Source organism: Oncorhynchus gorbuscha, linkage group LG26 (genome assembly GCF_021184085.1).
Source record: "Oncorhynchus gorbuscha isolate QuinsamMale2020 ecotype Even-year linkage group LG26, OgorEven_v1.0, whole genome shotgun sequence".
Taxonomy (NCBI): domain Eukaryota; kingdom Metazoa; phylum Chordata; class Actinopteri; order Salmoniformes; family Salmonidae; genus Oncorhynchus; species Oncorhynchus gorbuscha.
In genome coordinates this window covers 3,869,151-3,885,820 of record NC_060198.1, presented here as the reverse complement: position 1 = coordinate 3,885,820, position 16,670 = coordinate 3,869,151, and the positions used below count along the sequence as shown (strand labels likewise).

General features: G+C 44.0%; 1 protein-coding gene across 1 annotated transcript; it reads left to right on the top strand.

Annotated features, from left to right (window-relative positions):
* Positions 1-683: 683 nt before the first annotated feature.
* On the top strand, positions 684-15,815 carry LOC124015710 (ras-related protein Rab-3D-like). Its single transcript, XM_046331120.1, has 5 exons — positions 684-1,213; positions 8,520-8,765; positions 14,474-14,592; positions 14,846-14,970; positions 15,302-15,815. Exons 2-5 carry the CDS (start codon positions 8,520-8,522, stop codon positions 15,484-15,486), a joined length of 675 nt encoding a protein of 224 aa, XP_046187076.1. The 5' UTR covers positions 684-1,213; the 3' UTR covers positions 15,487-15,815.
* Positions 15,816-16,670: the final 855 nt, after the last annotated feature.

Here is a 16,670-nt window from a genome sequence, read left to right as displayed (position 1 = left end):
CAATATGGCAGGCCTCCTGCATCTCAATCCCCAGAATCTGTGTCCCAAATGACAAATTATTCCCTATATAGTGCACTACTTTTGACCACAGGATGAAAAGTAGTGCACTAAATGAGTAGGGTGCCATTTGGCCTTGTGCCCAGGATCTATAGCGTACTTCCTTTTCTCATGCAGGAAGGAGCATTATTTATATGATCAGTCAGAGCCCTGTGTGGTAAAGGCCAGTCAGCTAGACCATACCTTTCATATTGCTCTGTGTCAGCTAGACTGTACAGTATGCTAGACTGCCTTCATCACTTTGCTGTGGGGATGGATATTCAGAAGGCTGAATGAAGAATGATGCAGCATTCAGGTGCTAGTTGGAACTTCTCAGTAATACATAAGGCCCTATTCAATCAAAACCGTAATGTGGGTTGGGTATCCTCAATGATAAGATAGAAATACATTCCCACGGTTTAGTTAGTGGTATAAATATATCAACATGTGTCTAATACACAGGGTTGCACCATTCTGGTAACATTCCCCGGTTTTAAGGAAATCCTGGTAGGAGTTTTCCAGGATTTCTTATTCCCTCCTAATTCCAGGTATTTCCAACCAGGATTTGTGGAAAACCGGGGAATTTTGGTAAAGACACTGGCATTGAAACCCTACTCACATGCCTACATAGCACACTATCGCTGATACTAAAGCTGATTGGGTTTTTCTTTTAACTACGCTGATCCTTGTATGTATTCTCATTTATATCGATTTAATTAGTAATATAGGCCTACCATATTTGAGTAACTGTTGTAGAGGAAAAGGTGGAGAATCTTGTATTTGTTTGCCTGGTTGACTATACATTTCCTCTGAACTGTAACAATGTCAACTTTGTTGAACGAGGGGGAGAGAAAATAAGAAAACGAACAATCCATGAAATGCACAACGCGCACCCCTGTGCGCACGGCACTCTTAACTACCGTGGAAGTTCAGCAAACGGGCAACACTACATACAGAGGTTGTGTGAACGTGGATGCATCGCTGTTCTCTGGGTCGGACTGTCGGTGACACTGGGTTAATATAGGGAAACTTCCGCAGCCTTCCATATCACAAACATCTACGGAGGAGCGAGCATGAGATCCGGGAGTACCGTACAGTAGGCGAGAGGAAAGAAAGACATCGAGTTGGAACCGGAGGAGGGAGTGGACGAAAAAACGATTCACACACTGGATTTGAGGTAAAGAACCCGACAGTATTTTCAGGAGCGTTTCTTATGAGTTTTTGGTTATGATCTTATTTTTCATGTTGTACAGCAATGAGATATTGGCCATATGGAAGCCCGGAGATGCATCCCTTTCATGATTGTCAAACTCAAAAGTTATGGGTGTTTTTAATATTTTTTCGCAAAAGGCTACAATCAGTTTAGACTAGGACCGCTCGTGTGGTTTTGGGACAGCTGTTGCCTTTGTTTACATAATCTTTCAGCAAGTGCCTACAACCAGTATTCTCATTATGTTGTATGCTTTAGGCCTACTATATCAGAGTAGACTAGGCCTATTTGTGCAGATCTATTACCGTCAACTAAATAAATTGATATAATAACGACAGCTGTTGGCCAACTTGAATTGGGAATTTATTGCCTTACTGTTGACTTTTTGAGCAGGCAGTTCAACGGTTTACATTTGTATATTAGTCTTATAGTCTATTGGCCGTACATTCATGAGATTGTAATGTATGCGTCCCAAATGGCACTCCCTAGTGCACAACTTGAAATAGGGTGCCATTCGGGATATACACTTGGAACAGGGTGCCATTCCGCAGACAACCATAAATTGTTTGGGTCATCATATCCGGTTGGGAGGAATTAAAAGCGTCCCACCCATCACCTCAAACAAGTGACCTCCTTTACCGTTTCCATCCACATAAACAAACAAACAAACACACCCCAGCTATGTGGTTCTGATCAGAAGTAGTGCACTCTAGACTAGGGAAAGTAGTATTTTTACATATGCCCACTATGTACAGTGAGTGGAATGTTGCATCATGTCCTGATTCCTTCCTACCTTCTACCACCACTGTGACTCAAGTCCCTCAGGGTCACGTCACGTACACCTTGTCACATAGAACAATGATTCCAGCCTCGGGTTGGAACATACCGAAATATACTTGTAATGTTCCCAACTGTTACTAGTGGAATATGTCATTTTTACTTAATATACCTCAATTTTAAAGGGAAATGTGTAATATCTTTACTTTTGACAGTCCCTTTTAAAGGAGGGGAATATACCTGTGTGGTTTTATGATTGATAAAAAGGCCTACATTGAAATTTAATGTGTTGATATGGGTCAATTTTCCCCATAAAAGCCACAAACAAAGATCCCAACATGAATGCAGTCAGAATTGAGTTCTAAGTGCTATTTTGGCAACAGTAACATGCACTGGTTTCTTCTAGTCGTGTATTCAGTGTGTGTCTGTTGGGTCTCTGTAATGCTTAGTTTTTATGGCCCTGGATGGTTTGTGCTGAGCTGGTTGCCAAGGAAACGGTCTTAATCAGGCAAAGAGCACTGCTCAGCGTCCCTCATATGCGCAGTGTCCCTCATATGCTCCAGGCCAGGAGAGAGAGAGAGAGATGGAGAGCGAGAGAGAGAAGAAGTGGACATTCTGGGGTCATTTCCATGTAAAAGGACCCATGAGCATCAACATGTGAAGTTTATAGGAGCATATCAAATTGGGTTGCGAATCCGTCTATATTTTTGAGAAGTTGAGGCATATACACGGCCGTGAGGACACCGAGGTCCGGTTCTTTATGTGAAATGTTTTTGACTTCAGTCGGCGTCTTTACTTACTGTTGAGAGTCAGAATAATATAATACAAAAGTGCAATTTCCAAACTTGTTTGCTGCAGATTTCCTTTTTCCCCTCACTGACAGTCACTCAATGAACTCATGTTTGTAGAACAAAATGTAGATTGGTAAATTAGTCTAGTTAGTCTAGCCAGCTATCTAAACTTGTCGTAATCATGGCCGAACTACCGACCGTGTACGTGCCCCGGGCTCCTGACCCCCAGGGGGCAACCATTGATTTTGTTAGTCACTTTCACTACTTTCATATTAACCTTGCATAAGTCATGGCACAAAAAGTAATGGTGGAATTGCAGACAATTTGCTTTAAAAGAGTGACAATGTATCTCCACCCCATAGCAAAAATGTTTTGAATTGCAGGAAATGTTCTGTAAAACTACACACAAAAAAGATGGTTCTGTAAAGCAAACATATTTGTTTACCTTTTGTTTACAAAATACTTCTTCTGCTAACAGATCGCTCAGTATGTAATAAATGATGTTTTTTAAATTCCGGTGCTGAGTTAATGTGTAGCAGCTAATAGGCTGTGTTTGTAGATTGAATGCGGTGAAGAAAGCTACATTGAAGTACGACAATGTGCCTCAGGATCTCGTCACAGTATCTCTGTGCATTCAAATTGCCATCAATAAAATGCAATTGTGTTCCTTGTCCCTAGATTATTCCTGTCCGTATCATAATGGGCGGCAGGTAGCCTAGTGGTTAGAGCATTGGACTAGTAACCTAAAGGTTGCAAGATCGAATCCCCAAGCTGACAAGGTAAAAATCTGTCGTTCTGCCCCTGAACAAGACAGTTAACCCACTGTTCCTAGGCCGTCATTGAAGTAAGAATTTGTTCTTAACTGACTTGCCTGGTAAAATAAAATGGCACTACAACGTTGAGATCAGCAAACTGCTCCCCCAGACGACGTCATACATGTGGTTTGCGGTTGTAAGGCCGGTTGGATGTACTGACAAATTCTCAGAGTACGTTGTAGGTGGCTTATGGTAGAGAAATTAACATTAAATTCTCTGGCAACACATCTGGTGGATATTCCTGCAGTCAGCATGCCAATTGCACGCGCCCTCAACTTGAGACATCTGTGGCATTGTGTTGTGACACCACTGCACATTTTAGTGACCTTTTATTGTCCCCAGCACAAAGTGCACCTGTGTAATGATCATGCCGTTTTAATCAGCTTTTTGATATGCCACAGCTGTCAGGTAGATGGATTATCTTGGCAAAGGAGACATGCTCACGAACAGGGATGTAAACATATTTGTGCACTACATTTGAGAGGAATAAGCTTTTCGTGTGTTTGAACAATTTTCTTGGATCATTTATTTCAGGGACCAACACTACATTTTGCGTTTAGATTTTTGTTCAGTGTATATTTAGTGAACTCTAAGTTTAAGAAAAATTTCCCTTAATTCTGTTAACAAAAACCCACATATCTTTAAGATATTTTCTAATGTCTCTCCCTCATTAGGAGGGAGGATAATGAATGTTCACAAAAGTAACAAGTGAAGGTATAGCCATCAATTAGTATTTTTACTGATAGCAAGTTTGTTTGTGAAACTCAATTCCATTACCAAATCTGGAATTGGCTACAATGGGGGAAATCATAGTATTCACAAACTACAGTTGGGTTCACAAGTTTGCACAGCAGAGGACAGTAAAAAAAAAAGTAGAGTTTGGTACAGTCAAGAAATAGAGTAGATCAGACTAGAGTTGAGTACACTAATGTGCTGTACTTTACTCTTCTGCTGAACTCTACTCTACTGGTCTGCTGTGCTTTACTTTGATGTCCAAACTTGTGAAACATAGGCGTCTGTGATTGGTTCTGATTTGGTCCGACCAATCAAATTTGCTGCTGTTTGGGGACAGAGCCCATTAAAATAATAGCCAGTGTGTAGAATAATACCCAAGGAGGATATTTCATATTTATACCTAAGATACATCACCATGAAGAGAATGACGTTCATATCCATGATTATCCATTTCTGTGTAGTACATATCAGAGACCCATGATGAAATTCTGTTACTGGGTGTAAGTAGACTCCACTTACTGTAGTTCAATAACCAAAATATATATATTCTCAAGTCAATGTGTCATGTTAACGGTGACACGCCATTCTTTCTGCAGACATTGTTGAATATTTATATAGAGCAGATGTTTTTTAGAAAACGTGGACACACTATTCTGTTACCACACTTTGCATCTGCATAGTTCTTCCAGTGAATGTGTTTTTGTCTTCTATTATTAAAAGTAGTCCTTGTGCATAGAGTTGTATGGTTTGTTAAACTTTGAGATCAATGGTTTTGTTTGGCATATATTTTACTGTGGAATTACCCTTGGCTTTTTATTCATACTGCAGGACAGGACTATAGCGACGGGGGGGTACTCTGGCTTTTATTCAGGATTCGGGGGGGGGGGCGGACAGGATTCTCTGGCTTTCATTCACGATGCAGGAAAATAGAGAGGGCTAGCGAGAGTTATGGAGGGAACCTGCTGACTCACAACATTGTCATAAATTCACCCTGATCATCACATAGTCCGGTCCAATGACTGATCAAATATTGAATAGGTTTATAAAGTACAGTTGATGTCAGAAGTTTACATACACCTTACCCAAATGCATTTAAACTAAGTTTTTCATAATTCCTGACATTTAATCCTAGTAAAAATTATGCTTTAGGTCAGTTAGCCTCGCTATTTTATTTTAAGAATGTGAAAAGTCAGAATAATAGGAGAGTGATTTATTTCAGCTTTTATTTCTTTCATCACATTCCCAGTGGGTCAGAAGTTGACATACACTCAATTAGTATTTGGTGGCATTGCCTTTAAATTATTTAACTTGGGTCAAATGTTTCGGGTAGCATTCCACAAGCTTCCCACAATAAGTTGGGTTAATTTAGGCCCATTCCTCCTGATAGAGCTGGTGTAACGGAGTCAGGTTTGTAGGCCTCCTTGCTCGCACACACTTTTTCAGTTCTGCCCACAAATGTTCTATAGGATTGAGGTCAGGGCTTTGTGATGGCCACTCCAATAACCTGACTTTGTTGTCCTTAAGCCATTTTGCCACAACTTTGGAAGTATGCTTGGGGTCATTGTCCATTTGGAAGACCAATTTGTGACCAAGCTTTAACTTCCTGACTGATGTCTTGATGTTGCTTCAATATATCCACATGACTGTCTTTCCTCATGATGCCATCTATTTTATGAAGTGCACCAGTCCCTCCTGCAGCAAAGCACCCCCACAACATGATGCGGCCACCCCGTGCTTCACGATTGGGATGGTGTTCTTCAGGTTGCAAGTCTCCCCCTTTTTCCTCCAAACATAACGATGGTCATTCTGGCCAAACAGTTCTATTTTTGTTTTATCAGACCAGAGGACATTTCTCCAAAAAGTACAATCTATGTCCCCATAGTCTGGCTTTTTATGGCGGTTTTGGAGCAGTGGCTTTTTCCTTGCTGAGTGGCCTTTCAGGTTATGTCGATATAGGACTCGATTTACTTTGCATATAGATACTTTTGTACGTGTTTCCTCCAGCATCTTCACAAGGTCCTTTTCTGTTGTTCTGGGATTGATTTGCACTTTTCGCACCAAAGTACGTTCATCTCTAGGAGACAGAATGCATCTCCTTCCTGAGCGGCCTGACTGCTGCGTGGTCCCATGGTGTTTATACTTGCGTACCATTGTTTGTACAGATGAATGTGGTACCTTCAAGCATTTGGAAATTGCTCCCAAGGATGAACCAGACTTGTGGAGGCCTACAATTTTTTTTTCTGAGGTCTTGGCTGATTTCTTTTGATTTTCCCATGATGTCAGGCAAAGAGGCACTGAGTTTGAAGGTAGGCCTTGAAATTAGAGGTCGACCAATTAATCGGGATGGCCGATTAATTAGGGCCAATTTCAAGTTTTCATAACAATCGGAAATCTGTATTTTTGGGCGCCGATTTAAATTTTGTATTTATATATATATATTTTTTTATACCTTTTTTATTTAACTAGGCAAGTCAGTTAAGAACACATTCTTACTTTCACTGATGGCCTAGGAACGGTGGGTTAACTGCCTCGTTCAGGGGCAGAACGACAGATATTCAGCTTGTCAGCTCGGGGGATCCAATCTTGCAACCTTACAGTTAACTCGTCCAACGCAATAACGACCTGCCTCTCGCTCATTGCCTGTTACACGAATGCAGTAAGCCAAGGTAAGTTGCTAGCTAGCATTAAACTTATCTTGTAAAAAAAAACAATCAATCATAATCACCAGTTAACTACACAGGGTTGACGATATTACTAGATATTATCTAGCGTGTCCTGCGTTGCATATAATGTGACTGAGCATACAAGTATCTAAGTATCTGCCTGAACGGTGGTAGGCAGAAGCAGACGCGTAAACATTAATTCAAACAGCACTTTCGTGCATTTTGCCAGCAGTTCTTCATTGTGCGTCAAGCATTGCGCTGTTTATGACTTCAAGCCTATCAACTCCCGAGATGAGGCTGGTGTAACCGAAGTGAAATGGCTAGCTAGTTAGCACGCGCTAATAGCGTTTAAACGTCACTCGCTCTGAGCCTTCTAGTAATTGTTTCCCTTGCTCTGCATGGGTAACGCTGCTTCGAGGGTGGCTGTTGTCGTTGTGTTCCTGGTTCGAGCCCAGGAAGGAGCGAGGAGATAAAGTGCCTATAAGAACATCCCAATAGTCAAAGGTTAATGAAATACAAATGGTATAGAGGGAAATAGTCGTATAATAACTACAACCTAAAACTTCTTACATGGGAATATTGAAGACTCATATTAAAAGGAACCACCAGCCTTCATATGTTTTCATGTTCTGAGCAAGGAACTGAAACGTTAGCTTTCTTACATAGCACATATTGCACTTTTACTTTCTTCTCGAACACTGTTTTTGCATTATTTAAATCAAATTGAACATGTTTCATTATTTACTTGAGGCTAATTTGATTGTATTGATGTATTATATGAAGTTAAAATAAGTGTTCATTCTGTATTGTTGTAATTGTCATTATTACAAATAAATTAATAAAAAATTGTCCGACTAATCGGTATCAGCTTTTTTGGTCCTCCAATAATCTGTATCGGCGTTGAAAAAATCATAATCGGTCGACCTCTACTTGAAATGCATCCACAGGTACACCCCCAATTGACTCAAATTTTGTCAATTAGCCTGTTAGAAGCTTCTAAAGCCTTGACATAATTTTCTGGAATTTTCCAAGCTGTTTAAAGGCACAGTCAACTTAGTGTATGTAAACTTCTGACCCACTGGAATTGTGATACAGTGAATTATAAATGAAATAATCTGTCTATAAACAATTGTTGGGAAAATTGCTTGTCATGCACAAAGTAGCTGTCCTAACCGACTTGCCAAAACTATAGTTTGTTAACAAGAAATTTGTGGAGTGGTTGAAAAACAAGTTTTAATGACTCCAACCTAAGTGTATGTAAACTTCTGTCTTTAACTGTATGTGGGCGGGGTGAGGCCTAAACAATATGACCATTTGAAATTGCACAACTCAATTGGCCTCTAGGCCACCATAATCATAACGTTCTTTAACTGGTTGTTCGTTACAGGACCGTTTCCGTGGAGTTAAACGTTATAACAGTGTGTGTCGTACTGAACGCACCCCTGGTCAAGGAGTTGCACTGCTTCAACTGTTTCCTCCTCTCCGCTCCTAGATGGCGCTGGCGAGCGACCCCGGTGCCGGCCAGCAGCAGACCCAGGCCCAGAAGGATGCCGCGGACCAGAACTTTGACTACATGTTCAAGCTGCTGATCATCGGCAACAGCAGCGTGGGGAAGACCAGCTTACTCTTCCGCTACGCTGATGACTCCTTTACCTCTGCCTTCGTCTCCACCGTGGGCATCGACTTCAAGGTTAAGACGGTCTACCGCAACGAGAAGAGGGTCAAGCTACAGATCTGGGTAAGATGCGGTTAGCCGTTAGCCGACGTCAATGGCGACAGCTCGTCTTACTGGAAAAAGACAATACTTTACAAAATATATACATTTGAAAACATGAACATGTAGTGTGTGTGCATCTATCAGTTCCACAGACATGTCAGTATATACACACAACCAGTAGGGCACATGTCAGTACGTACGTACGCACGCACAACCAGTAGGGCACATGTCAGTGCGTACGTACGCACGCACAACCAGTAGGGCACATGTCAGTGCGTACGTACGCACGCACAACCAGTAGGGCACATGTCAGTACGTACGCACGCACAACCAGTAGGGCACATGTCAGTACGTACGCACGCACAACCAGTAGGGCACATGTCACGTACGCACGCACAACCAGTAGGGCACATGTCAGTACGTACGCACGCACAACCAGTAGGGCACATGTCACGCACGCACAACCAGTAGGGCACATGTCAGTACGTACGCACGCACAACCAGTAGGGCACATGTCAGTACGTACGTACGCACGCACAACCAGTAGGGCACATGTCAGTACGTACGCACGCACAACCAGTAGGGCACATGTCAGTACGTACGCACGCACAACCAGTAGGGCACATGTCAGTACGTACGCACGCACAACCAGTAGGGCACATGTCAGTACGTACGCACGCACAACCAGTAGGGCACATGTCAGTACGTACGCACGCACAACCAGTAGGGCACATGTCAGTACGTACGCACGCACAACCAGTAGGGCACATGTCAGTACGTACGCACGCACAACCAGTAGGGCACATGGGGGAGAGGAGGTTTTGTTTTTTGAAACCAGGCTTGCTGTTCATTTGCGCTATATGAGAGAGGAGTTCCATGCACTCTTGGCTCTGTATAATACTGTACGTTTTCTTGAATTTATTCTGGACCTTGGGACTGTGAAAAGACCCCTGGTGGCATGTCTGCTGGGGTAAGTGTGTGTGTGTGTCAGTGTTGTGAGTAAGCTGACTAGGCAAACTATTTGGAATTTCCAACACATTCATTGTTCTTATAAAAACACTAAACAATGCAGTCAGTCTCTCCTCAACTCTTAGCCAAGAGAGACTGGCTGTATCGTATTTCTATTAGCCCTCTGACTACAATGACAAGCAAGACGTACCGCTCTGTTCTGAGCCAGCTGCAGTTTAACTAGCTCTTTCCTTGCAACACTCGACCACATGACTGGACAATAATCCACATAAGATAAAACTAGAGACTGCAGGACTTCAAATCACATTTTATTTGTCACATACACATGGTTAGCAGATGTTAATGCGAGTGTAGTGAAATGCTTGTGCTTCTAGTTCCGACAATGCAGTAATAACCAACAAGTAATCTAGCTAACAATTCCAAAACTACTACCTTATAGACACAAGTGTAAGGGGATAAAGAATATGTACATAAAGATATAGGAATGAGTGATGGTACAGAGCGGCATAGGCGAGATACAGTAGATGGTATTGAGTGCAGTATATACATATGATATGAGTATGTAAACAAAGTGGCATAGTTAAAGTGGCTAGTGATACATATATTACATAAGGATGCAGTAGATATAGAGTACAGTATATACGTAGACATATGAGATGAATAATGTAGGGTATGTAAACATTATATTAGGTAGCATTGTTTAAAGTGGCTAGTGATATATTTTACATTTCCCATCAATTCCCATTATTAGAGTGGCTGGGGTTGAGTCAGTGTGTTGGCAGCAGCCACTCAATATTAGTGGTGGCTGTTTAACAGTCTGATGGCCTTGAGATAGAAGCTGTTTTTTCAGTCTCTCGGTCCCAGCTTTGATGGGACCGAGAGAGTGGTTGTTGTTGTTGTGGTTGTTGTCCTTGATGATCTTTATGGCCTTCCTGTAACATTGGGTGGTGTAGGTGTCCTGGAGGGCAGGTAGTTTGCCCCCAGTGATGCGTTGTGCAGACCTCACTACCCTGTGGAGAGCCTTACGGTTGTGGGCGGAGCGGTTGCCGTACCAGGCGGTGATACAGCCCGACAGGATGCTCTCGATTGTGCATTGTAGAAGTTTGTGAGTGCTTTTGGTGACAAGCCAAATTTCTTCAGCCTCCTGAGGTTGAAGAGGCGCTGCTGCGCCTTCTTCACGATGCTGGCTGTGTGGGTGGACCAATTCAGTTTGTCTGTGATGTGTACGCCGTGGAACTTAACTTACTACCCTCTCCACTACTGTTCCATCGATGTGGATAGGGGGGTGTTCCCTCTGCTGTTTCCTGAAGTCCACAATCATCTCCTTGGTTTTGTTGACGTTGAGTGTGAGGTTATTTTCCTGGCACCACACTCCGAGGGCCCTCACCTCCTCCCTGTAGGCCGTCTCGTCGTTGTTGGTAATCAAGCCTACCACTGTTGTGTCGTCCGCAAACTTGATGATTGAGTTGGAGGCGTGCGTGGCCACGCAGTCGTGGGTGAACAGGGAGTACAGGAGAGAGCTCAGAACGCACCCTTGTGGGGCCCCAGTGTTGAGGATCGGCGGGGTGGAGATGTTGTTGCCTACCCCACACTCCACCCTTGCTTTGTGGAGTGTGGTGTCAAAAAAGCATAGTGTCTCTTCATTACAGACAGACCTCCCCATCTTTACTACCATTGAATCTAGATGTTTTGACCATGACAGTTTACTATCTAAGGTAGCGCCAAGTCATTTTGTCTCTTCAACTTGTTCAACAGCCACACCATGCATTGCCAGATTCAGCTGAGGTCTAGGACTTAGGGAAGGATTTGTACCAAATACGATGCTCTTAGTTTTAGAGATGTTCAGCACCAGTTTATTACTGGCTATCCATTCCAAAACTGATGGCCACTCTATAAGGCTTTCTGTGACTCTATTAGCTGTGGTTGCTGACATGTACAGTGAGGGGAAAAAAGTATTTGATCCCCTGCTGATTTTGTACGCTTGCCCACTGACAAAGAAAGGATCAGTCTATAATTTTATTGGTAGGTTTATTTGAACAGTGAGAGACAGAATAACAACAAACACATCTAGACATGCATGTCAAAAAATGATAAATTGATTTGTATTTTAATGAGGGAAATAAGTATTTGACCCCTCTGCAAAACCCTTGTTGGCAATCAGAGGTCAGACGTTTCTTGTAGTTGGCCACCAGGTTTGCACACATCTCAGGAAGGATTTTGTCCCACTCCTCCAAACTTCAGACGGGCATGTACATGTGCTTTCTTGAGCAGGGGGACCTTGTGGGCGCTGCAGGATTTCAGTCCTTCACAGCGTAGTGTGTTACCAATTGTTTTCTTGGTGACTATGGTCCCAGCTGCCTTGAGATCATTGACAAGATCCTCCCGTGTAGTTCTGGGCTGATTCCTCACTGTTCTCATGATAATTGCAACTCCACGAGGTGAGATCTTGCATGGAGCCCCAGGCCGAGGGAGATTGACAGTTCTTTTGTGTTTCTTCCATTTGCCAATAATCACACCAACTGTTGTCACCTTCTCACCAAGCTGCTTGGCGATGGTCTTGTAGCCCATTCCAGCCTTGTGTAGGTCTACAATCTTGTCCCTGACATCCTTGGAGAGCTCTTTGGTCTTGGCCATGGTGGAGAGTTTGGAATCTGATTGATTGATTGCTTCTGTGGACAGGTGTCTTTTATACAAGTAACAAGATGAGATTAGGAGCACTCCCTTTAAGAGTGTCAAACTTGGGGGTGTCAAACTTGAGGGAGGGTGTGTGTGTGCAGATCCTTGTTCACATTCTTGCTTGTTAATGGGCCTTTTTTCCTGCTATGTTCGCCTGGCTTGTTTTACCAGACAACTCAGAACAAGGGAGGAAGGAGAGGAAGTTTTGCTAATAACAACATTCATTCTCAGATTATTATTTTTTTACCATTAAGTTCCAGCAGGCTGCTCTTTGATGGTATGCTGAGTGAGAAGGATGTTTGTCCACTGAAATAACAGCGACACAGATCAGAGGGGCCCACCGTTGCATGAAACATGGTGCCCGTTTACTGTATTATGTACAGTATCTGAAATGGCACCCTATTCCCTCATTCACTACTTTTGACCAGGGCCCATGTAGTGCCCTATATGGGGAATAGGGTGCCATTTTGGACGCAGACGTTAACCACACTTGACGTTGAACATCATCCCTGGACGTCCACTTCATAAAAGATGCAGAAGGCTGTGCTGCTGTCTCTGCTTTCTAATATGCTCACAGTGCAATCTGACACCCAGTACATTTGGGTCATTTAGCAGACTCTCTTATCCAGAGCGACTTGCAGGAGGAGCTAGGGATAAGTACATGTTTCACTCTGTCAGCTCAGGGATTCGAACCAGCAAGCTTTTGGTTACTGGCCCAACGTTCTTGACTGCTAGGCTACTTGCCGCCCTATACATGCCTATTACCGTCTGTCGGATAGGATTCTCACAAGAAGAAGAAGATTAGTTCTGCGTCCCAAATGGCACCCTGTTACCTATATAGTGGACTACTTTTGACAAAGAAGTGCACTATGTAGGTATAGGGAAAAGGGCTGCCTAGACGATTCTCTCACAGTAGCTCACCACTACACTAAACTACTGGTCATATCTTTATGACTGCTGATATGTTGCTTTCTAGATAAACCATCCACATTAGCTTAGTTGTAATATTGATTATTCGTTGAGGTGTTATTGCTAGTGGCCTGACCAGGAACAACTTCCAGGTCCTAGTTACAGCTACTATAACTAGGGCCCAGGGTTTTTCCTGCTCAGGATGGAATAACTCCTTGCCCTATAGTTGTGGGTTCTGTTAGTCAGACCGGGTTTACAGTATTCTGCAGTGGTGCCATTGTATCCTGGTGTACATAGAGGGTGTGGAAACATGAGGGCTGTCTTGACATGGATTTCCCTCCGCTCTGCTGTGCTTATGGGTTAATCATTGTCTTCTTTCCTTGTGCTGAGTAGGCTACAGTTAACCAGTTAACCCCTAATACTCTCCCACTACTCACATACTCCCCCACTACTCACATAAGGTATGGCACCATTGTGTCTGAATGATGGATGGCCCTCATGGCTTTTGCTGGGCTGGGGCAATGTGAACCCCCATAGAAATACCTGAAATGGTGTCCCTGTTTTCAAGTCAATGAGGTCATGATGTGTGATTTTAATTCCTTAAGTTATTATATTTCCATCTGGAAGGTGCTTCTCCATCGCTGCAGGGCCTACGGCGTGTGGGCTGCAGGGCCTACGGGTGTGGGCTGCAGGGCCTACGGGTGTGGGCTGCAGGGCCTACGGGTGTGGGCTGCAGGGCCTACGGGTGTGGGCTGCAGGGCCTACGGGGTGTGGGCTGCAGGGCCTACGGCGTGTGGGCTGCAGGGCCTACGGCGTGTGGGCTGCAGGGCCCACGGCGTGTGGGCTGCAGGGTCACGGCGTGTGGGCTGCAGGGGGCGGCGTGTGGGCTGCAGGGCCTACGGCGGGTGGGCTGCAGGGCCTACGGCGTGTGGGCTGCAGGGCCTACGGCGTGTGGGCTGACAGTGTTTCTGTATACTAGGTGAACCATGGCGGCTACGCAGCTGTCTGTTGCTACAGTAAGACCAGGACTATTGTGTTTTGAAACTGGAGGCGTCCATTTAAGCTGTGCTGTGTGTATTTATTTAAGTGGAGGGATAGACGACACGGTACTGACTCTTTAAAACAACCGTGTGTGTGTGTGTGTGTGTGTGTGTGTGTGTGTGTGTGTGTGACAGGACACGGCGGGCCAGGAGCGTTACAGGACCATCACCACAGCCTACTACAGAGGAGCCATGGGCTTCCTGCTGATGTATGACATCACCAACCAGGACTCCTTCTACGCTGTGCAGGACTGGTGGGTCAGATCCCCTTCTGGGATCAATAAAGTTTATTCAATTTGACACAGACATTCACACTAACTGTGTGTGTGTGCACAGGACTTGTGGGTACAGTACTCCCATGGGGCTCTGCTTTCTCCCTTACCTATTGTTGGAAAATCATGTTAAGTCATGAAACAGCTGGAATGCAAGGGTTTTCCAACACTATTTACCTCTGATGTTATATACAGTATGAAAGTCGTATATTGATTGTCGTTGTCCGGTCTCCAGGGCGACCCAGATCAAGACGTACTCGTGGGACAACGCCCAGGTGATCCTGGTGGGGAACAAGGCTGACCTGGAGGACGACAGGCTGGTACCAGCGGAGGACGGACAGAGACTGGCTGATGAACTGGGTAGGAGACAACACACACACACACACTGTCTGCCTCTCTTTCTCGGTCTCTCTGAGGATGGACAGAGACTGGCTGACAAGCAGGGTGGCAGAGATGCGCACACACACACACACACACATGAGTGTATATACTCGTCTATCTCCTGTCTCTCAACCTTAAAAGACAGACTAACATTGGTATATAGACAGTACACACCCAGAAAATAAACAAATACTGTATATGAATACTTCAACATATACACTCACAGAGAATACAAAACAAGTCAGTCTTTTGCTGGGCTTGTTACTTCTAGTAATCCTTTGTTTCCCTGATCTCCTCCCTCTTTCTCCAGGGTTCCAGTTCTTCGAGGCCAGCGCCAAAGACAACATCAACGTGAAGCAGGTGTTCGAGCGTCTCGTCGACGTCATCTGCGAGAAGATGAGCGAGAGCGTGAATGGGGAGCCCAGCCCATTGGCCAATCACAAGGGCCCCAGCCTGCAGGACACGCCCCCAGACAAGGGTGGCTGCTCCTGCTGATAACGCCTTAAACATACATACCGTATACATGCTCGTACACACACACACACACTGAAAAATTAAATACACAAACCACTCCCCACACACGCTCATTGACTTGCCAGAAATCTAGCGTTGTGAATGTACTTTTGGTTTTGTATAACATTGTTGCTACTATCCTTATTACCGACTGGTTCCCCAGTCTCTTGCACTCACTTTGCTTCTAACAACAGATTTCACATCAGTCCTCTTGTTTAGAATGAGCTGATGGAATGTATTTTGCTATAGGATAGGCTTCTCGGAGTAGTGTGAAGTTTCCCCTAGACGCTGATCTTGCCTCAGTTTTACATTTCCCCACTAATGGTTAGGATTGGGGAGGGTAAGCTGGTCCTAGATCTGTACCTAGGGAGACTTCATCTGGGAACCTTCCCACAACCCAAGCCTAGCCTGAGAAACGTTGTTCAGCTGTAGTTCAGATATGTTTGATTGTGTCTTGATCATACTGCCCCCGTGTGGATATTGAATGTTACTGCAGCAATAATGGAAGCACCCACTAATCGTGTCAATAGCTCAGGTGGGTCTGCCTAACGTCAATGACAATGTAGGGCCCTGAGTTTCTCCTGGCTGTGTGGTGGAAAAACTCTATACTAAGGGAGCCCTATACTAAGGGAGCGTCTAGAGGGCTGGCTTATGAGGCTATTGCTTAGGAATGTTCATCTGTAGCCTATACACTGTAAAACCAAAATGTCAGGTCAACTATGACCAACCAACTTGCCAAAGTTTCTTGACTCAACTAGATGTTGGGGGTCAATTCACTTCAATGCAGTCAATTCAGGAACTGAACTTCCATGTTTATTCCTCAAGGAGTAGCTGAGGAGAATTTAGAATTTCAGGTTACTCCTGCATTGGCTGAATTGAAAAGGAATTGACCCCCAACCGTGCTGGACCTTCCTGGCCTGCACTGTCCCATTAACTACTGGAACTGAATGAGCTATTAGATTCTACATCTGACATTGAATGGAAAAACAACGTACTATATTTGTGTCTGGTTTGGTTGTGTTTTATAGGTTCATGTCTTAGTGCTCAGGTCAAATGTAAAAGTCATAGCATGATTTCGATTGATTGAGTTCAGTCAATGACTGTCTGCTCAATCTCCTCGAATGAACGAAATAAAAAATGTAATGTCAGGTGTATCTCTCCTTCTT